Raw genomic sequence first — 23,889 nt, 5'->3', positions numbered from 1 at the left:
GTCACTTATTCGTTCTTCTGCTCATTTACCCTAGCTGTTAGATTTTCTAGATTAGATTATATCTCATTGATAGCATTTTTAAGTTCTGCCAGTTCAGCTTTCATTTCTACCCTTAGAGACTCTATGTTGCCATTAATTGATTTCTCCATTCTAGCTATTGTCTTCACAATTGCTAGCCTGAATTCCCTCTCCGACATCTCGGTTATATCTGCATCCATTTGTAAATCTGCTGCATAAGTCATCATCTCTGAGTCTTTTCTATTTCGGGGGTTCTTCCTCTTAGTCATTCTGCTGATGGGTGGTTGAGGGAATGTATAGAGTCCAAATTATTGACCAGAACCCAAGCAAGATGCACCTGTTTTCTAGGGACCTTAAGGTTGCTGGCCTCTTGTTTTTCCAGCCTGTCTTCTGGGGGAGGGGCCTGCCACACAGTTACTCAGGCAACCGTTTGGGCAGAGTTGCCCTGCCCCCCTGTGGTGGGGGATGGTCTCCGTGGGAACCAGTTTTTTGGGGCTTTTGTTCTCTGGCAGCTTTCCCTGGCAGCTTTCCGCTTCTCTTCCGAGAGTCAGAGCAGAAGAGACCCTTTCCAACCCTCTGCCTCAGAGCAGAGAGGTCGCAGTCTGTTCTTCAGTGAGCTCTCCAGCCACAGCCTCTCTGTTTCTGTCTGTGCTGCTATAAACTGCAGGGTCCTGGGTTGCGCAAGGCTCCCAGTCCTGCCTCCAGGTCGGGGCACGTCTCTGCCCTTTGTGCTTCTAAAACCGCCAGCTGCTTCCAGTTCGCACACGCAACCCCACCGCTCTGGGTTTCCATCCCGGGGGCTGCCCTAAAGTCCTTTCCCCACCACTACCAGTCTGCAAGTCTGTGCACCGTCCCCAGCGCGCGAGGCTGTCGCTCACTGGCGGTGTAGGATCCCCACAGCCAGGCACCCTCCCGCTGCCATTTATCCTCCGATATCTGCCTGCGGAATCACGGCTCCCCGTTCGTACCTTGAAACCAACCGCCTGCGATATTCTGTTTGTAGAGATCTGGATCTATTTTCTTACATCTCAGGCTGATTTCATGGGTGCTTAGAGTAGTCTGGTAGATATCCAGCTCAATTCCGGGGACCAGTTGGAATAGGGTCCCCTACTCCTCCATCATCTTTTCTCTTCTCCCCAGTAGTTCACTTTTGCCTTTGTTTCCCTTGCCTTTGGAGTTGTGTCTAGGAAGGTGTTGCTGTGGCCAGTGTCAGAGAGGTTGCTTCCTGTGTTCTCCTCTAGGATTTTGATGAATTCCTGTCTCACATTTAGGTCTTTTATCCATTTTGAGTCTGTTTTTGTGTATGGTGTAAGGAAGTGGTCCAGTTTCATTCTTCTGCATGTGGCTGTCCAATTTTCCCAACACCATTTGTTGAAGACTGTTTTTTTTCCCTTGGATATTCTTTCCTGCTTTGTCAAAGATTAGTTGACCATAGAGTTGAGGGTCCATTTCTGAGTTCTGTGTTGTGTTCCATTGATCTGTGTACCACCTTCATGATTACAGCTTGCCTTTTATAGTTAGAAATAAGACAAAGAAACTTGCTAATACTATGCTTCTCAGTATTGTCTTAGAAGTTATAGCAAATGCAGTAAGGCCGTTAAAATAAAGGACACATAAATATTGAAGAGTAAAAGCCAAAATTATTATAGTATTTTAAGGTAATAAGATTTTCTACAGAGAAAACCTAAAAGATCACTTGGAAAATGATTTCAATTGAGAGAGACTCAGTGCTCAGTAAGTTGACTAGCTTCAAGATAAGTTACCTGGGCTCTTTGAACAGAGCTGAATAGTTTATTAACAGTTATAAATGATTTGAATAAGTGGGACGATTCAGTGTTGTAGATAATTTAAATATCCTGAGATTATCTAAACAGTTAATGTAATCGATACATTTGTTCATTTAACAAATATGTGTTGAGCGTCAGTATATCCAGATGAATGTTCTAAGTGCTGGGTATATAGCTATCCATGGAAATATAAAAACCCCTTCTCTCCTGGAACTTACAGTCTAATCAGTGGAGGTAGAGAAAGAAGCCGGAATATAGTATGTCAGGGTGTTGATAATCCCATCAAAATTTTCATAGGATTATCTTTAGAATCTTAATATTTTCTTAAGATTTTATTTATTTATTTCTTTAGAGATAACAAGTTGGGGGAGGGGGAGAGGAAGACAGTGACACAGAATCCCAAGCAGACTCCATGCTGAGCGTAGAGCCTGACAGAACCCTGAGATCATGCATGACCTGAGTGGAAATCAAGAGTTAGAGTCTTAACCAACTGAGCCACCCAGGTACCCCACACAATAAAGTTCATATATATCAATACCTGTGACAAGATGGCTAAAATAACTTGTTAAAAATTAATTGTCCTATTGGATATTTAATTAAAATATAGAAATTAAATCATTATGTTATAGTTGCAAAATAGATCAGTGGGACAAAATATAGAGGGTCCAGTAACATATATCTATATCTATATAGCTACATATATGTCCTGGTTGATGAAGACAGTATTTGTTTTTTAATTTAAAATTTTTTTTTTATTAGGGAGAAAGAGTGGGGGGGATGGTGCCAGGGGTGTGTGGGGAGGAGCAGAGTGAGAGGGACAAGCAGACTCTGAGCGGAGCAGGGATCGTGACTTGGGGCTTGATCTCATGACCCTGAGATAATGACCTGAGCTGAAACCAAGAGTCGGATGCTTAACCAGCTGAACCACCCAGGCACCCCCTGATTAAGACAGTATTATTGTATATACCAACAAGGTTGAAAGTGGTTGTAGGAGTGATGATTTCAATTTTCTTCTTACAGTTTAGAAAGAATATTTAGACATTTCTGTGGTGGAGTACCTATCCTTTTAACAATCAGAGTGGTAACAGTGAAGCTCTTTTTAAGGGAGGAGGTGGAGGGAAGAAGATTGGAACAGAGGCCTTGGTTTTAGGGGCCCTAGGTCTGCCATACCTTGTGGCCCTGCTCAGGGGGCCTGAAAGTAAGTGGAACCTGAGGGTTGGCTCTGTTGGGATCTGCCACACTTGGGGTCCCCTCCTACCAAACTCTGGATGCAGTCTTCATGGCATCATGAAGTTTTGTGCCACCATCACTGGCGAGGACTTTATAGAGCTCTTTATTCATATCAGTGGCACCATATCAAAGCTAGTGAGAGTCTTTGTGCTCCACATGTTCTAAGACAAGCCTGTGCTTTAGGCCTGATGACTCCAGGGTCATCTGCGATGCCAGAGTGTGGTATGAGGTGAGGCAGGGAGACTTCTTCCACCATTTTCATGTGGAAGATGTTTCAGAAAAGTTAAAGGAGATTTATTTAGAGCTGACATCTGAGCATTTGTTCGGAATAGCAAGGAGCAAAGGGAATGCCTCTTACCTTGAAGCCCCAGTTGACCAACAAGTGGCGTCCCCACCTCACTGTGTCTGTGGAGCTGCCATTGCCCACAGGTTGAACTCCTGTGGTGGTACTTGATCCATTTGATGGGCCTTTAAGGGTACTTCCCCCAAGGGCATGGGAAGATTTCCCGGAGCCTGGTATGAAAGCCTGTGATGTTAGTGTTTATCTTCTGGCTTTGAAGACTCAAGAGCAGTGTAGAAAGGATAGCACTTGGGCAATCAAGTGCTGGTTGAAACAAATCTAAGTGGCAAAATGAACTTCAGTGTAGAAATTGAAGTCTAGGGCGCCTGGGTGGCTCAGTTGGTTAAGCGACTGCCTTCGGCTCAGGTCATGATCCTGGAGTCCCGGGATCGAGTCCTGCATTGGGCTCCCTGCTCAGCAGGGGGTCTGCTTCTCCCTCTGCCCTCTTCCCTCTCGTGCTCTCTGTCTCTCATTCTCTGTTTCTCAAATAAATAAATAAAATCTTTAAAAAAAAAAAAGAAATTGAAGTCTATTAAAAGGTTTTTTGTTTTTTTTTTTTTGGAAATCTTCCAAAATCTGCTCAGGATATGCCTCAAGACAGAAACCTGGAGAACATGGTGCAAGTGCTAGTAGAGAGTAGGAAGCTTCTGCAGTTTTTCAAGGGACAGCAAATAAATCCTGTAACAGTCTTATGCAATGTTTTGAGTAATACTCTTCTTCATCTTGTTCTGGTTCGTGAAGATGTCTCTCTTCAGTATTTCATTCCTGCCTCAGAAAAATTCAAGCAGCCTGTATATACATATATATTTTAATATATATATATAAAAAATATATATATGGTTTTTTTTTGGTAAAGCTTATGGTCTTTTTTTTTTTTTTTTAAGATTTTATTTATTTATTCATGAGAGACCGAGAGAGAGAGAGAGAGAGACAGAGGCAGAGGGAGAAGCAGGCTCCCCGCGGAGCAGGGAGCCCGATGCGGGACTCGATCCCGGGACTCCAGGATCATGACCTGAGCCGAAGGCAGTCGCTTAACCAACTGAGCCACCCAGGCGCCCAGCTTATGGTCTTTTCAAAACTGAAACAGACCCCAAGTTAATTGGCTTGCAAGTCTGCACCCTCACTAGCCTATATGGAATGTACATTTTGCTGAGCTCTTCTTCCTTTGCAAAGATCTTATTAAAAAAAATCATTGTTGAAAGAATTGGATAGTTCATTTGTATGTTTATTGACTTTGTCAGTTTTTTTTTTTCTCCCATACTTTTTAAGATGGCAACAAGAAAAAGACTTTCTACTTTAACTTTTTTGGGGAAAAAGGATTGTAACAAAATAAAAACGTTGAATTTCTGAAGCAATGGATCAGTTTTTATTATAAAATGCTACTGTGTGAAATGGGAACTTCATTCTTTTAAAACAAGTATAATTTTGTGAGGGACTTTTCTTATTTTAGAGAGCTTAATATGCTATCTGAAAGATATAAGGTATTTAGTATTTGTGCATATCGCATAGTTTTTGTTAAGCTGTGTTTTGTCAAAGTATATATTCATGGTTTTAGATTTATCATCTACAGAGCTTGAATTGGTTATTTATTAGGTTCATTGATAATGCATCTTATTCACAAGGATTCAAGGAAATAATTTATGTGGACTAAGATTTTTCTTATGGGTAACCTTTATATAAACCAAGTTTCCATTTTTTCCCTATAGTATTATGTTATCCTGTTTAGAAAATGATTCTTAATGTTTCATTATTTTGAGAAGAGGAAGGAGGGGTTATAAAGGACTGGTACAGTGATTAGAAGGAAGGTTCATATTCCTTCATATTAAATTTTAGTTTTTTTAATGGCTTATGCAATAAGAGGAGCCATTAACCTGACAGCCTTTATTTTTTGCAGACTCAGTAAATTCTCATGACTACATTTTAATCAGTAATGAATAATTTCCTACTAGACTTGGTGATAAAATGCTTCAATTTGCTAATTTATTTTGTTTTGCTGATTTCCAAATTCCATTCATGGTGTTGTGGAAAGAACACAGCAACATGAGACCTAGGCAAGTCACTTGAACTCTGGCTCTTTAAGATCTCTTTCAGTTTGAATAGATTACATTTCAGTACTCTGAGGGTTTCAATATAGGAAGATTAAACAGTTGTTTTCAAAAGTATTTCAAATATATTTTAAAATTATTAGCACATAACTATTTCAGAATTATAGCTTAAGTTTTTTTTCTAACTTCTGAGTTATACAGAATTGCTTTGTGAATATTTTCAAAGCTGTTTGTAAAGATTGTTTTTTTTAAAGTGATTTTTAATGTTTTAAAAATCCCCCGCCCTCATCAGCATTTTTGTACACTTTAAATGAAAGATGAAAACACAAAACAAATACTTAGAAAATTATAAGATATGCATACTTTTTTTTCTGTGCATAACACAAAAATGACTTACCATGCTTGTTTATAGTATCTTTTCCAATTTTTTCTTTGGTTTATTAATTAAATGAGAATTTTAAAGCTGTAGTAAAAGTCTGCCTTTTTACCTATTTCATCACCTCTCCTCTCCTCCTTCCCTCAGTCTCTCTCTTCCTCTGTCTCTGTCTTTGTTTCTGTTTCTATTCCCTATATTAAATAAAACCAGAGAAATGAAGAAAACCTGTGGTTTGTTTTGGAAAATAAATAATTGTGCATTTTAGTCTATGGTGAGTTATTATAATGGTTAACTTTTAATAATTCATTAACAGAAAGTATCTATAAAAGTTTTGTAGCCTGGTCTTTGAAATGTAACTTTGGAAAATGAGAGGGGTTATTTACTCCTCTACTTAACCTACAGATACGTTGCTATTAAAAAAAAATTATTAGGCCATCTCATACTGTGACATCTAAATATAAGATCTTAAAAATTCAGATTCTTTTAATGATCTAGTAAAAATTGTTTATAGTGAATACAAAAATTTTAAAATAATAACGTGTTCTTATTATAGTTTAGTTTAATTGTGAAAAGCTATGGACTGCCCGTTTCTAGTCTTATATTAGTAATTGAATTTAAAAGCCTGGTCTTATAAGTAAGATTTTCATAGAATCAAGAATTAAAAGGGCTTTAGGGATGATCTCATCTAAACACCTTATTTATAGATGAGAAAACAGTTTCAGAGAGCATAAAAGTAACTAAGGATTTTTAATTGTTAATGCCAGAACCCATTTTAGGACCCAGATCTCCAAACTATTTATAGACGTTAAATTTTTGAGCTTGGTCTGTCAAGACTTAATTCAGAGACTTACAGCTTGGATATACTTTTGTTTATTAAAATATATCTAGATCACCATGCGAATCTATTCCTTACCTAAAAAGATAAAATTTAAATGAAAAAAGTCCAAAACATGTTATAAGCCATTGTCATATCATCCTTGTGTGAAGATATCCTTTGTTCTTGCAGGTAGGAAGGAATTTGTTTGCCACAAAATAATTCCCTGGAAGACCAAAACCTCACATTTAAAAATCAAAGCATCAAGTTTAGAAATTATTTCAGCGTCTTTTTCTTTTTTTTAGAAAAACACTACTAAGAAGCAAGAAAACATGCCTTTATGTTTCACTGTATCTTCAGAAAATAAATCAATGATGAAATGTATTTAAAGTGATTCCTTATACCCATAAATGTGTAGTTTTTCCTTTCTCCCTAAGTATCATTTGCTAAAAACTATACTGGCTTATTTATATGACACACTTATACTATTTCTTTTTATTCCACTACTAAAAATGTCACTCATAAGTATACTATGAATGATATATACTTACTTATGTATACGTCTACTGTACCAATATCACAAGAGATCAGGCAAGTATTTATTAGCGGTTAATTTCTATAAAGGTCCTCCTAGTTTTGTTTATCCCCATACAGGTCTAGGTAGTTGAAAAATGCTTCATAAATTAATCTGAGTCTGAGACACATCAGAATTAAGATTCTTTTTAAGCAAACTTGTAACCCTGTTTGGTAACTGACAGGATATGGTATATACAGTTCTTAGGCTAAGAGTCAGTATATCATAATTTGCGACCCATTTACATATACCTGTGAATATATGTGAAATTCCAAATAGGTACTCCAGTACTGTCAACCTTTATCATTTGCCCATTTGTGTCATTTAATCCTGTATTTATTATTGGTGTCCTTGGGCAAGGATATTGCCTAATAAAAATGGCTTATTTTGTATCTGCAATTATTTTCCTTATGTGAGTAATAACAGCTACTTCTTGTTTCTGTCATTTTGCTTTCAAAAGATAAAATTAGCTTGTGGTGTGTGTACTTTTAGGGTAGGTTTATTCACTTTATTCCTTACCTCTTTCATGATCTTAAATGGCTGTGTAATATAAAGATTATATTGTTTTAATTAAATAAGGTTTATGACAGGCAAAGTCAAACTTTTGTTAACCTCTGCTTAGTATATTTACATAAGAAAGACCTTAGGACAAATTTTCATAGACTCTTAGTTTATTGCATTTGGAAAATCTTGGTGAGGCAAATTTGTAGGCACTTAATGACAACTATAGATGAGAATTTTCCTTTAAAAATATCCCTGTTAGCATGATTGTGAAACTGAAAATGTTCAGAAACAAATTGTTTTCTTAAGGCTTAGACTCTTTCCTGAGAGTCGTAAGAGATTATTTATTTGTGATGCTAAACATAACATAAAGTAGGGTATTTCTAATTAGAGGTGGGTTGAAAAGAGACATCTCTTTCCATAATTCCACAAATAATTACTGAGTACATACTATGTGGTAGGCACTGTTGTATGTGTTTTGGACATTGTAGTGTAAAAAGTAGATATTCTTGGGCGCCTGGGTGGCTCAGTTGGTTGAGTGACTGCCTTCGGCTCAGGTCATGATCCTGGAGTCCCGGGATCGAGTCCCGCATCGGGCTCCCTGCTTGGCAGGGAGCCTGCTTCTCCCTCTGACCCTCCTCCCTCTCATGCTCTCTGTCTCTCATTCTCTCTCTCTCTCAAATAAATAAATAAAATCTTTAAAAAAAAAAAAAGTAGATATTCTTATATTTCTAAATTAAATGGCTTAATGGTCTTCCTGAGATAATGGTTTGCCTATGTTTGGGGACATAACACTAATTTTTATATATGAACTGATATAATGAATGCTGGATTTTCAGCTGCCTCTGATTTCTATGTCTGGAACACAGCTGTATTCCTCAATCATAAATAAGAAAATAGATCATACTTTTTGATTCATGACTATCAGTTGTGGCCCAGACATTACCTATTGTTACCAGACATTACTTTGTTTTATTTGGACAAACTCTGAAGGTAACACAGTTAAGATTATGATCATGCCCTCAAAATGGATTTGAAATACTGGGAGTAGATTGGAAATGCCTTGTCTTAGGTTTTTTGTTTTTGTTTTTGTTTTTAAATTAGAGGTATTCTAATTTCAATTCTGTTTCACACCAGGATGAGCATACATACCTCAGTCATATAGGAAACAACTAAGGTTCTCAGAATGTGGGCTATCAGATAGAAAAATGACCTCATAGTATGTAGGGTGGTGTAAAGGAAAGAGTGATAATTAGACTCCTATGTGTCAGGAAACCAAGGATCTGGTCTGTTTTATAAATAATTAGGTGTGTGACCTTGAAAAAATCATTTAACATCTCTGGGTTACAGTTTCTTCAGATGAGGAGTCTAGACATTAATTAGATCAAGTCTCTTGGCTTTGACTCTGGAATACTGGCATGTCCCTCTACTGATAATCAGCACCACCATGTGAAGGGTAGCTGACAGTTTAATATTTTATTAATCACCTTTTCAGTAATATTTTTGTTTAAGATTTTATTTATTTATTTGACAGCGAGAGAGGGAACATAAGCAGGAGGAGTGGGAGAGGGAGAAGCAGGCTTCCCGCGGAGCAGGCAGCCCGATGCGGGGCTCGATCCCAGGACCCTGAGCCGAAGGCAGACGCTTAACGACTGAGCCACCCAGGCGCCCTCCTTTTCAGTAATATTAATGTCAATGGTAGTTTCTTATGTTTTCACCCTACTCTTTTTCTGGAAATGAGGATTGTAGAATATTTCTGCTTAAAAATTTATTCTTTATGTGAACTAGACCAGATTCTGAAATAAGTTGAAGCCACATGCTTATCTGCTTTATAGTCTAATACTGTGGACGGGGATTAATATATATTATTAAATCACCACTCAGTGGTGGTCTGATTTTCCATGCCAACTGAATGAAGCATTTTCCTTTGTCAAGAACTGTAGACATTAATCAATGAGGCAGCTTAATTACCCATTCTTTCCCTAGTGTTTGTTTTCCGTGCAGTGTTATGGTACCTTTGGGGCAATATAATTTCTGTTTATTAAAGGAGTTGTCAGAACTTTGTGTTGAAATAGGTCTTTGCTCTCTTGAAAGTTTTTATTAATATGTGTTACCTTACCAGATTTCAGGCTTATCAATTGATAATAGTTCTCAAGCACATTCTCAAAACAAGCTTTTTAGTCTTTTGTATGTATTTAGAAACATGTTTAAAGAAATAATAGTATGACCCATTAAAAGAATACTTCTGAAATTTCTATAATTTTAGTGTATTTATTAAATGTAGTTAAATATATGGGACTTGATTTACCATTCTTTTTTTTTTCAACCAAACACTAGTTTTAGCACATCTGTTGATTTTACTGTTTATTCATTGCTCATTTGTTATTTTGCTAATGTGAATGTGAAAATAAATATCTTTTGACTAACAGTGGGCTTTATATATTGATTAGCAGGAGAATATAATTTGATTTAATTTTGCTTTATTTTAAAATATTACCAAAGCATTATTTTTGATAACTTTTTATTTTGATACAGCTTCAAACTTAAAACTTTCAAAAATAGTAAAAGCAACTCACTCCTATAAAGTTTTTTTTAAAAATTATGATAAATGACAACTGTAAACTCTGAACTAGACTCACCAATTGTTTACTTTTCTTTTTTATGCTTTTTTCCCCAAGTTTTTATTTAAATTCTAGTTAACAATATAGTGTAATATTAATTTCAGGTGAAGAGTTTAGTGATTCAACATTTCCATACAACACCTGGTGCTCATTACGAGTGCCCTCCTTAATCCCCATCACCTATTTAACCCACCCCCAACCCACCTACATTCTCGTATGTTTTTTTTCCTCCATTTATTTTTATTCTGTCAATCTATCAGTGTATATTTGTTTGAATCATTTGAAAATATGGTGCAAACATCATTCTTCTCTTAAATTTTTCAGTATGTAGTTATTAAGAAAAAGGACATTCTCTTATATTACTACAGTATGCTTATCAAAGTCAGAATTTAATATTAATACCGTACCATCTAATCCATAGTTCAAATGCACATGGTGATAATTTGTCCAATTATCTACTTTCCAGGAAATATTTTTTTCTACTTCTAGAATCTATCCAGGATCATGCAGTACATTTAGCTGTAATGCCTCTTTAGTGTCCTTTAATATAGAACAGTTCTTCAGCCTTTCTTTGTTTTTCTTGACCTTGACATTTTCAAAGAATACAGACCAATTATTTCGTAGAATATCTGTGAATTCAAGTAGTCTGATGATGAGTTTTGGGTTATGCATTTTTGGCAGGATCACAGAAGTGATGTTCGAATCTTGTCAAGATGGATGTCTGGTTTTTTTTAAAGCCAAATCTTACTTTTTTTTTTAAAGATTTTATTTATTTATTTGAGAGAGTGTGTGCTAGAGAGAGAGAGAGAGAGAGCGCACAAGCTTGAGCGAGAGAGCACAAACAGGGGGAGCAGCAGAGGGAGAAGCAGACTCCCCGCTGAGCAGGGAGCCCGATGTGGGAGTCAATCCCATTATCCATTCATCTGTCAGTGGACATCTGCACTCTTTCCATAGTTTGGCTGTTGTGGACATTGCTGCTATAAACATTGGGGTGCAGGTTCCTCTTCAAATCACTATGTTTGTATCCTTTGGATAAATACGTAGTAGTATAATTGCTGGGTTGTAGGATAGTTCTATTTCTAACTTTTTGAGGAACCTCCATACTGTTTTCCAGAGTGGCTGCACCAGTTTGCATTCCCACCAACAGTGCAAGAGGGTTTCCCTTTCTCTGACCTGAACCAGTCTTGTATTCCCAATCAGCTTTATCATCAGGCTTAGCTTCTGAGCCCAGGTAGGGTAGTTCTATTTTTAATGTCCTGAGGAACCTCCATACTGTTTTCCAGAGTGGCTGTACCAGTTTGCATTCCCACCAACAGTGTAAGAGGGTTCCCCTTTCTTTGCATCCTTGCCAACTTGAGAAAGTTTTGATTTTGATGAAGTCTAAATATATCAGGTTTTTCATTGTATGGTTATTGTTGCCATGTTGAAAAAAATCTCCAGGTATGGAGGTATTCTCTTCTTTATTGTTTATAATTTTAACTTTTATGTTTAGATCTGTGATCCATTCTGAATTAATTTTTGTAAGTGGTGTGAAGCTGTATTTAGGTTCCCTTCCCCCCCCATGTGGATACCTAGTTATTTCAACACCATTTGATTAAAGTACTTTTTATTTGCCTTGAATTTTGTTGTGTTGTCAAAAATCAACTGGTTATATAAGTGTGGCTCCATTTCTGAACTCTGTTCTGTTCTGCTCATTCATTAGGTTATCCTTATGCCAACAACTCACTGCCTTGATTACTGTAGTTTTATAATAAGTCTTTAAATCATATTCTCTAAGAGTTGTAACTTTTTTCCCCTTAAAATTGTTCTGGCTATTGTAGGTTCTTTGACTATCTATAGGAATTTTGTCATCAGCTTGCCAGTTTCTTTACATGAGCTTGCAACTTATACTTCAGTTTGGGGAGAATTGGTATTTCAATAACATTGAGTCTTCTGGCCTGTAGAAATTGTATAGATCTTCACTTATTTAGGTCTTTTTTTTCCCTCTCTGCTATATTTTAAGGTTTTCAAAAAATCTTGTACATTGTTTTTATTAAATGTATTTTTAAGTATTTTGGTTTTTATGATATTCTTAAATAGAACTTTAAAAATTTTGTTTCTAATTATTTCCCACTAGAATTTTATTTTATTTTATTTATTTATTCATGAGAGACAGAGAGAGAGAAGCAGAGGGAGAAGCAGGCTCCCAAGGAGCAGGGAGCCCGATGCGGGACTCGATCCCAGGATCCTGGGATCGTGACCTGAGCCGAAGGCAGACGCTTAACCATCTGGGCCACCCAGGCGCCCTCCCACTAGAATTTTAAAAGAGCTACATGAATACTAAGGTCTTGCTAAATTCAGTTATTAATACTATTAGTTGCTTAGCAGATTCCTTAAGATTTTCTTTGCAAACAATCATGTCATCTATAAGTGGAAAAACTTCTTTCTTTGCGATCTTTTTTTTTTTTTAATTTTATTTATTTATTTCAGACAGAGAGAGCGTGAGTGAGCTGGGGGGAGGGGCAGAGAGAGAAGCAGGCTCCCGGCTGAGCTGGGAGCCCGATGCGGGGCTCGATCCCAGGACCCTAGGATCATGACCTGAGCCGAAGGCAGCCGCTTAACTGACTGAGTGCCACTTCCTTTGTGGTCTTTATGCCATTTATTTCTTTAGCCTTATTGTCTTATTGCACTGGCTTGGACCTCTAGAACAGTGTTAAGTAGACAAGATGAGAGAGACATTCTTGCCTTATTACTGGTCTTAGAGGAAGAAAAAGCATTGTATATTTCATCATCTGTGCAATGTTAGATGGTCCCTCCCACCCCATTTTCCTTTCTTCTTCTTTTTTTTTTTTTTTAAAGATTTTATTTATTTATTTGAGAGAGAGCATGAGCTGGGGGCTGGGGAGAGGGAGAAGCAGGCTTCCCGCTGAACAGGGAGCCCTACTTGGGCTTGAATTTTGTGAAACATTTCTATATCTATTTAGATATATACATCATTTTTCTTTTTACTTTAATGTGATTTATAGTGAGTGGGTTTTGAAAGTTAAACTATCTTTGCATGGCTGGGATAAACCCCACATGGTCATGATGTCTTTCCACTACTTCTGTTTTCTGAAATAATACATGTAGGCTTGGTATTATTTCTTCCTTAAATGTTTGGTAGATTTTATCAGTGAAACCACTAGGTCTGGAGTTTTCTTTGTAGGAAAGTTTTTGATGTTGAATTCAATTTATTTAATAAACATGAAGGTATTGAGAGTTCTTATTTATCTTGTGTTAGTTTGGTAACTTATCCTTTTAAGGAAATTTTCTACTTCATCCAAGTTATAAAATTCATTGGCCTGAAGTTTTTCATAATATTCCTTCATTACTCTTTAAAAAATATCTTTAGTATCTATAGTTATCCGCCCTTTCATTCCTGAGATTGGTAATTTGTGTTTCTTTCTTTCTTTTTTTTTTTTTTTTTGGATTTTATTTATTTATTTGACAGAGAGAGACACACAGCAAGAGAGGGAACACAAGCGGGGGAGTGGGAGGGGGAGAAGCAGGCTTCCCGCGGAGCAGGGAGCCCTATGCGGGGCTCGATCCCAGGACCCTTGGATCATAACCTGAGCTGAAGGCAGACGCTTAACAACTGAGCCACCCAGGCACCCCTGTGTTTCTTTTTTTTAAAGAGAATTTTGCTAGGGTTTATTGGTTAATTTTTGCAGAAAGACTTATGGCTTTACAATTTTTTCTTGATTTTTTTGTTTGTTTGTTTTTTTATTACCAGTATGTTATTTTCCTTATTCTACTTCCTTTGTTCTTCCTCCCTACCCCTTTGTGTTTAATTATTAGCTTGGCCTTTTCTAATTTCTTAAGATAGAAACATATATCCTTAATTTTAATCTTTTTCCTCTTATTATAAACTTTTAAAGCACTGCTTTGGCTGCATCTCACAAATTTTGATTATATTTTCATTAACATTCAGTTCAAAATTTTTGTTTGTTTGTTTCCCTCTTCATTTTTTTTTTTGACTGTTGGATTATTTAAGTTTGTTATTTAATTTCCAAATACTTGGATACTTTTCTCCGTATTGTATTGCTGTAGCTGATTTAATTCCTTTGTAGTCTTTGGAATTTCAGTCTTTGGAAATCAGTGTGGACTTACTTTAGGCCCAGCATGTAGTCTATCTTGGTGAACATTCTTTAGACACTTGAAGAGGAGCTTTGGTAAATGTCAGGTCAAGATGATCAGTAGTGTTGTTCATATATTCTATAGCCTTACAAATTTTTGTACTTTTGTTTAACTGTTATTCCTATTTATTTATTTAGAGAGAGTATATGGGCATGTGAGTGGGGGAAGGGGCTGGGGTGGGGCATTGGGAGAGGGAAAGAGAGAATCCTAAGCATGTTCCATACCCAGTGCAGAGTCCGACATGGGGCTTGATCTCATGACCCTGAACTGAAATCAAGACTCAGACACTTAACTGACTGAGCTACCCAGGTGCCCCTATGTAAAGAGTATATTAAAATCTCGAACCATGGGACACCTGGGTGGCTCAGTCTTTAAGGGTCTGCCTTTGGCCCAGGTCATGATCCCAGGGTCCTGGGATCGAGCCCCGCATCGGGCTCCCTGCTCAGTGGGAAGCCTGCTTCTCCCTCTCCCACTCCCCCTGCTTGTGTTCCCTCTCTCACTGTGTCTCTCTTTGTCAAATAAATAAAATCTTAAAAAATAAAATAAAATCTCTAACCATAATTGTGGATTTAGCTCTTTCACCCTTTCACTCAGCAGTTGCTTCATGTGTTTTGAAGCTGTATTACTAGGTGTATACACAGTTTACATGGTTATGTCCTGATGAATTCATCCTTTCTCATTATAAAATCTTCCAAGTTACTGTGTGGTGTCATTTCTCCTTCAGATTGAAGAAATTCCTTCAGCATTTCTTGTCATACAGATTTGTTCCCAATGAGGTTCCTTTATTTGAAAATAATCAATCTTACTCCTTTTTTTGCCAGTTTTATTGAGGTATATAACTGACAAAATTATAATGTACTTGAAGTATATAACCTGATGATTTGGTATTACATACATTGTGATATTATATACATTCCACAATTAGGTTGGTCTACACATCTATCACCTTACCTATTTACCCTTTTTTTATTTTTTTGGTGAAAACACTTAAGTTCTATTCTCCCAGCAAATTTCCATTATACAATATAGTGTTTTCAACTGTAGTCACCGTTAGATCCTTAGGCCTTACTTGTAACTGAAAGTTTGTATCCTTTTCTGTCATTTCCCCTGCCCAGCAACCCCTAACAACTATCATTTTGCTCTGTTTCTATGAGTTAGCCTTTTTTAAAAAGATGGTTTTTTTAGGTTCCACATGTGGGGGATACCATGTAATATTTGTCTTTCTCTCTCTGCCTTATTTTACTTAGCATATGTTCTCCAGTTTTATCCATGTTGTCACAAATGGCAAGATTCCCTTCTTTTCTAAATAATCATTGGATGTATATGTTACATTTTCTTTATCCATTCATCCATTGATGGACACATAGGTTGTTTCCATATCTTGGCTATTGTGAATAATGAATGCTGCAATGAACATGAGAGTACATATGTCTCTTTGAGATAATGATTTCGTTTCTTTGAGATATATATCCAGAAGTGGATTGCTGCATCATAAGAAAGTTTCTTTAAAAATTTTTTTCTTCATTAAATATTGTTTTATTTTTAATTTTTTTATTTTTAAAGATTTTATTTATTTGAGAGAGTGCATGCATGAGGAGGGAGAAGAGCAGAGGGAGGCGCAAAGGGAGAGGGAGAAGCAGACTCCCTGCTCAGCAGGGAGCCCAATGGAGGAGGATTGGGACCTGAGCCCAAAGCAGATGCTTAACCGACCAAACCACCCAGGCGCCCCCATTAAACATTGTTTTCATGGGTCTCAAAATTCTGTGACAGATTTTTGGTAAAGCTGTTTCCATTAAAAAAAGTACTGAATTTGAAATTAAAAACTTAGAACTGCTGCATGCACGCGCACGCATATGCGTGCGCGCACACACACACACCCCCCAAATAGTTCACAAATTATTCTTCTTTCCTTCTTAAGGTTTTATCTGCATTGTTATTGTTAACTAGTCTTTTAAACTTAAATGGCTGATTGAGACAACAGTCCTGAGACTATTCTTCTAGCACTGATGAAGACTTGGGTGGCAGGTATTAGGGATAATATTCGTTTAGATTTCTGAGCTTTCTGAGCAGACTTGGTGACCTTGGCTGCTCCAGCAGCCTTCTTGTCCACTGCTTTGATGATACCCACAGCAACTGTCTGTCTCATGTCATGAACAGCAAAATGACCCCTAAGAGGATAGTCAAGAGAAGCTCTCAACACGTATGGACTTGCCAGGAACCATATCAACAATGGCAGCATCCCCATTTCAAGAATTTCTTCCAGCTTCTTCTCAAAATTATGATTAGTCTTTTAGCACAGCAAACTTGTCAGCAGCATGAAGCTGTGTGACCATCCAGCACAGGCACACAGCCCGCACTGATTTGGCCTGGATGGCTCAGGATATCACATGAGCCATAAAGCCAGTTGCTTCTGTTGGTGGGTCATTTTTGCTGTCACCAGCTGTGTCACCTTAATCAACATCTTTGACAGACATATTCTTGCTTGAAGCTCACATTGGCCCTAGGAAGAGCTTCACTCAAGCTTAAGCTGTAATGTTGACTGGAACAAAGGTGACCATCATGCTGGGTTTGACAGTTTTCACTCAGCCTATAAGGATAGAACCAATACCACCAATTTCATAGATGTCTTGATGGAGAGGAACAGATGCCGGGGTTTGTTAGTTGGATGAGTTGATTGTAGGATACAATTCAGAGCTTCAAGCAGTGTGGTTCCACTGGCATTGCCATATTTAAGGATTGTTTTCCATCCTTTGGACTAAGGCGTGTTGTCACCATTCCAACCAGAAATTGGCACAAATGTTACTGAATGTCAGGGTTGTAGCCAGTTTTCTTAATGTATGTGCTGACTTAATTAATTTCCTCATATCTCTTCTGTCTGTAGGGTGGCTCAATGGAATCCATTTTGTTAATACCAATAATTAGTTGTTTCACACCCAGTGTGTAAGCCAGAAGGGCACACTCATGGATCTTCCTGTTGTGGGATTGTTGAGTGTGATGGTCAAGATGTTTCACGGTGCAACTTAGTAAGTGTTCAGGTAGCACAGGGACAGGACCAGTGAACAGAAAGAGCTGCACTTTTGCTGTATGAAGCTGGTGGTTATATATGCTTAGTGCTCAAGGGGGAGGGGACATATATGGAGTATTAGATCATAAATGTTTTCTCCAAATTTCTACGTAAGACTACTTTTGCAAGAGTTCCTTGGTGCTTGACTATTGGTGAGATTTACAGGCGGTCAGGAGACCCTTTAAGAATGTAGCAACCAGCATGTATTTGATCCCTATGCAGGCTGTAGGACTAAAGGTGAACATTTTTCTGCTTCTGTCCTTTATCATTCCCATTCTTGCTTCAAGTTCATTAACACCAGCAACAACAACCAGGACAGCATGGTTACCCTGACATATGCCTCTAATCTTTTTTTTTTTTTTTAATAAAATCTCTGTGTGTTAAGGCATCAGTGATGGTCACTAACACTTGCTAGTCTCACAGTTCCACAGAGAGATATCAATGATGATACCATGCTCACATTCAACTTTCAGTTCATCCAAGATCCAGGCATACTTGAAGAAACTCTTTCTCATCTCAGCAGGCTTCTTCTCAAATACTGTCATGGTTCTTATGTTGATCCTACCGCATTTGTAGATCAGATGGCTAGTGGTAGTAGACTTGCCCAAATCTATGTGTCTAAGGACAATGGAAAAGGATTGAATCTTTTCCTTACCCATTTTGGCTTGGATTTAGCAGTGGTTTCATGACACCTCTGTTCTGGTGGCAAACCCATTGTGAAAAACTATTTTTAATTTCTTGAGGAAACTCCATGCTGTTTTTCATAGTGGCTATACCAGTTTACACTCCCACCAGCAATGTATAAATACTCCCTTTTCTCTACAACCGGCATTTGTTATCTCTTGTCTTTTTGATAATAGACATCTTAACAGGTGTGGGGTGATCACGTCATTGTGGTTTTGATTTGCATTTCCCTGATGATTAGTCACTTTGAGCACCTTTTCATGTTCTTATTGGTCATTTCTATGTCTTCTTTGGAAAAGTGTCTATTCAGATCCTCAGCTCACTTTTTTATTTGGATTGTTTGGGGTTTTTTTGCTTTTGAGGTGTACGAGTTCCTTCTAAATTTTGGTTGTTAACCCCTTGTTGGATATATGGTTTACAAATATTTTCTCCCATCCATAATTGCCCTTGATTTTGTTGGTTTCCTTTGGAGTGCAGAAGCTTTTTAGTTTGATGTAGTTCTACTTGTTTATTTTTCCTCTTGTTACCTTTATTTTTGGTGTGAAATCCAAAAAAAATCATTGCCAAGACAAGTGTCAAGAATCTTACATCCAGGGCGCCTGGGTGGCTCAGTTGGTTAAGCAACTGCCTTCGGCCCAGGTCATGATCCTGGAGTCCCAGGATCAAGTCCCGCATCGGGCTCCCTGCTCGGCAGGGAGTCTGCTTCTCCCTCTGACCCTCCTGCCTCTCATGCTCTCTGTCTCTCATTCTCTCTCTCTCAAATAAATAAACAAAATCTTTAAAAAAAAAAAAGAATCTTACATCCAGGGGCACCTGGGTGGCTCAGTAGGTTAAGCGTCTGCATTTGGCTTGGGTCATGATCCCAGGGTCCTGGGATTGAGCCCCATGTCGGGCTCCCTGCTCAACAGGGAGTCTGCTTCTCCCTCTTACTTTCCCTCTCTGTTCTCCCCCTCTCTCTCTCAAGTAAATAAATAAAATCTTAAAAAAAAAAAATCTCACGTCCTGTCTTTCCTTGTATGAGTTTTACAGTTTCAGGTCTTATGTTCAAATCTTTAATCTGCTTTAAGTTGATTTTTATTATAGTGTAAGATAGGGATACAGTTTTGCTCTTTTGAATGTGACTATTCAGTTTTCCCAGCAGCATAAAATTCCTTTTTAAAAACCTTCATTTCTGACTTTTTAAAAAATTCCTTTCAGCCCTTTAGGATCTTCCATTTGTCTTTTGACCTTTAATTTTTCTCATTAGAAGTTATCATCATACCGTCATTCTTAATTATATAATGTGTCACTGTTTTTCCTCTGCCTGCTTTTAAGATTTTTTTCTTTATCATTGATTTTTAGCAGTTTGACTTCAGTGTGTCTAGGTGTGATTTTCTTTGTATTTATCTTGCCTGGTGATTGCTGGACTTCTTGGGTATCTAGAAAATAATAGTTTTGGTTTTTTTTTAATTATTTATTTATTTGACAGAGAGACAGTGAGAGAGGGAACACAAGCAGGGGGAGTGGGAGGAGAAGCAGGTCTCCCGCTGAGCAGGGAGCCTGATGCGAGGCTCAATCCCAGGACTAGGATCATAACCTGAGCTAAAGGCAGACACTTAATGACTGGCCCACCCAGGCACCCCAGAAAATAATAGTTTTCAATAAATTTGGGAAAATTTCACCCTTTTTTTCTTCAAGTATTATTTTCTGCTCCGTTCTCTCTATTCTCTCCTGAGATTCCACTCATACCAGAGTGTTTGATATTTTCCATAGGTCAATGAACCTTTGTTCTTTTTCTTTTTCCTGTTCTTTATATTATATAGTTTCTTGATCTGTGTTCATGTTCACTGTTTTTTCAACTATTTTCTGTTTAACTCAGTGTATTTTTCATTTCAGATACTGTACCTTCCTGTTCTAGAATTTCCATTTTATATTTCTATTTTTATAATCTCAATTCTGCTATTTTGAGTAGCCGTATATCCATTCATTATCATTATATATTTCTTTAATAGCTTATTTTGTACTCTTTCAGATACTTGTTTACTAATTTGGATTTGGCTCATCTTGTTTCTATTGTCTACTTTGTTACTTGACTAGGGGCTACATATTTTTCACATTTTTTAATGGGTCCCATCATTTTTATTGTGTCCTAGGTATGTGGGTATTACATTTTAGAGTCTTTGGAATCTGTTCTGTTATTCTGCAGAGTGTTAGCTTTGTTTGTTTGTTTTTTAGCAGGCATTGTTAATTTCACTGGATTCACATTTCAAACTCTTGTCTCCCCTGTGGTGGGCAGCAACTGAAATCACTGCTTACTTCTTTCATTATTTAAGCTATTGCTCTCTACTGTGCTACTTGGAGTCTGTCCTGTGCATCCTATGAATGTGTAGTTCAGGGGTCAACCAGGGGTTTCAATAATATTTTTTGTGCATCTGTGGCTCCCTTTACTCCAGGACTGACTGACTTTCTTTCTTTCTTTCTTTCTTTCTTTCTTTCTTTCTTTCTTTCTTCTTTCTTTCTTTCTTCTTTCTTTTTTCTTTTTTCTTTCTTTCTCTTTCTTTCTTTTCTTTCTTTCTTTTCTTTTCTTTCTTTCTTTCTTTCTTTCTCTTTCTTTCTTTTCTTTCTTTCTTTCTTTCTTTCTTTCTTTCTTTCTTTCTCTCTCTTTCCTTCCTTCCTTCCTCCCTTTCTTTCTTTTTTTTTTTGTTTTTTGAAAGATGTATTTATTTTAGAGAGAAAGAGAGAGAGCATGTGTGCACAAGCAGGAGGGGCAGAGGAAGAAGGAGAGAGAATCTCGAGCAGGCTCCGTGCCCAGCTCAGAGCCTGGCTGATGCGGGGCTCGATCTCACAACCCTGAGATCATGACCAGAGCCAAAACCAAGAGTTGGACGCTTAACCCACTGTGCCACCCAGGCACCCTTGTTCCTCTCTAGCTACTCTGTTAGCTTAAAATTTCATCCTCCTATTCCTCAGGCCATAAGACTGTGGCTTTATGATTGTGTTTAGCTGTTCTGTGCTAACTAGACTGGAATGTTCTCTCAGATGAAAACTGAGTTTCCAGTATCTGTGTATTGAGTGAGTGATTTTGAAATTCTCGGAAATATCCTAACAAAAATAGTTACCATTGTATTCCTGTCTAAACTAACTATCTGAAGAATTTTTTCAGTTGTCTTTTTAAAATAGATTTATTCATATTCTATATAGTTTAACCATTTAAATGAAAAATTCAGTGATTTTCAGCATAGTCATATAGTTGTGCACCATTACCACGATCAGCTTTAGAATTTTCTTCACTACTGAAAAGGCCATATTTACTGGCAAGTCACTCCAGTTCCTTCCAATCTCCCCTCTCCAGCCCTAGGCAGTTACTTTGTGTCTCTGTAGATTTGCCTATTTCAGACATTTGTATATAAATGTGGTTATTCAGAGTGTGGTTCTTTGTGACTGGCTTCTTTAACTTACTATAATGTTTTCAAGGCTGATCCATCTTGAAGCACATGACAGTACTTCATTTCTTTTTTCTTTCATGCCAAATGATATTCCATTGTATGGATATACCACATTTTACTTTCTTATTCATCCATTTATAGACTATTGAGTTGATTCCACTCTTTAACTTTTATTAATGCTACTGTGAACATTCATGGACATGTTTTTATGTGGACATATATTTTCATCTCTCTTGGGTAGCTACTTAGGAGTGGAATCAATGAATTTTATATTAACTCTGTGTTTAACCTCCTAAGGAACTGCCAAACTTTTCCGGAGTGGCTGTATCTTTTATATTCCCACCAGCAATGCATGGTGGTTCTAATTTCTCCACATCATTGACAACACATTATTATTATTTTTTTAATTTTATTTTTATTGTTATGTTAGTCACCATACAGTACATCTTTAGTTTTTGATGTAGTGTTCCATGATTCATTGTTTTCGTATAACACCCAGTGCTCCATGTAATAAATGCCCTCCTCAATACCCATCACCAGGCTAACCCATCCCCCCACCCCCTCCCCTCTCAAACCTCACTTTGTTTCTCAGAGTCCATAGTCTCTCATGGTTTGTCTCCCCCTCCCATCCCCCCCCCCTTTATTTTTCCCTTCCTTCTCCTAGTGTCCTCCATGCTATTCCTTATGTTCCACAAATAAGTGAAACCATATGATAATTGACTTTCTCTGCTTGACTTATTTCACTTAGCATAATTTCCTCCAGTCCCATCCATGTTGATGGAAAAGTTGGGTATTCATCCTTTCTGATGGCTGAGTAATCCATTGTATATATGGACCACATCTTTATCCATTCATCTGTTGAAGGGCATCTCGGCTCTTTCCACAGTTTGGCTATTGCAGACATTGCTGCTATGAACATTGGGGTGCATATGGCCCTTCTTTTCACTACATCTGTGTCTTTGGGGTAAATACCCAGTAGTGCAATTGCTGGGTCATAGGGTAGCTCTATTTTTAATTTTTTGAGGAACCTCCACATGAAGACAACACATTAATTTTTTTTGCCTTTTTGATTATAGCCTTCTAGTGGGTATAAGGTGATATTTCATTGTGGGTTTGATTTGCATTTCCTTGGCTAATGACATTGAGCATCTGTTCATGTCTTTGGACTTTTTTTTAATCTTTTTTGCAGAAATGTCTATTCAGATCCTTTCCCATTTTTTAATTGTATTATTTGCTCTTACTATGAGTTGTAATTGCTCTTTATGTATTCTAGGTAGAAGTCTCTTATCAGGTACACTATTTGCAAATATTTTCTCCTATGGGTTGTCTTTTTTGCTTTTTTTAATGGTGTCCTTTGAAGCACAAAAGTTTTTAATTTTGACCAAGTCCAGTTTATCTCTTTTTCTCCTTTTGTTGCTTGTGGTGTTATATCTAAGAAGGGTTCGCCTAACCCAAGATCACAAAGACTTACTCCTGCGTTTTCTTCAGTTTTATAGTTTTGTCTTGTACGTTTAGGTCTATAGTATATTTGGAGTAAATTTTTGTGTGTGTTATAAGAAAGGGATCCAACTGCAGTTTTTTGCATATGGATGTTAAGTTGTCCCAGCACTATTTATTCAAAAACATATTTTTTTCTATTGTTAAAAATCAATTGACTGTGTATTTAAGGGTTTATTTCTGGATTCGCAAGTCTATTCCATTGATCTATGTCTTTCCTTAGGCCAGTACCACACTGTCTTGATTATTATAGCCTTGTAGTAAGTTTTGAAATCAGGAAATGTGACTCTTCCAACCTTGTTTCTGTTTTTATCTATTTACTTATTTTTTTTTTTAAAGATTTTGTTTATTTATTTGAGAGAGAGAGTGAGAGAGAGAAAGAGCACAAGAGGGGGGAGCGGGAGAGGGAGAAGCAGACTCCCCGCTGAGCAGGGAGCCCGACGTGGGACTCGATCCCGGGACTCCAGGATCATGACCTGAGCCGAAGGCAGTCGCTTAACCAACTGAGCCACCCAGGCACCCCTCTATTTACTTATTTATTTTTTAAAAAATTTTTATTTATTTATTTGACAGAGAGAGACACAGCGAGAGAGGGAACACAAGCAGGGGGAGTGGCAGAGGGAGAAGCAGGCTTCCTGCCGAGCAGGGAGCCCGATGCGGGGCTCGATCCCAGGACCCTGGGATCATGACCTGAGCTGAAGGCAGACGCTTAACGACTGAGCCACCCAGGCACCCTTGTTCCTGTTTTTAAAGATTGC

General features: G+C 37.6%; 2 protein-coding genes across 7 annotated transcripts in view; both read left to right on the top strand.

The window, feature by feature from the left end:
- Window positions 1–23,889, top strand: part of EXOC2 (exocyst complex component 2) — a 276,304-nt gene that overhangs the window by 34,442 nt on the left and 217,973 nt on the right. The gene's annotated exons all lie outside the window — the stretch shown is intronic.
- Window positions 2,658–6,430, top strand: HUS1B (HUS1 checkpoint clamp component B). Its single transcript, XM_035030429.1, is given in 6 exon segments — window positions 2,658–3,203; window positions 3,205–3,390; window positions 3,392–3,596; window positions 3,599–3,690; window positions 3,933–4,166; window positions 6,350–6,430. Coding segments are annotated over 6 exon segments (909 nt in total). The 5' UTR covers window positions 2,658–3,092.

This window comes from Mirounga leonina, unplaced genomic scaffold, assembly GCF_011800145.1.
Source record: "Mirounga leonina isolate KUSES-001 unplaced genomic scaffold, KU_Mleo_1.0 Mir_366, whole genome shotgun sequence".
NCBI lineage: Eukaryota > Metazoa > Chordata > Mammalia > Carnivora > Phocidae > Mirounga > Mirounga leonina.
This window is presented reverse-complemented; position numbering and strand designations above follow the sequence as displayed.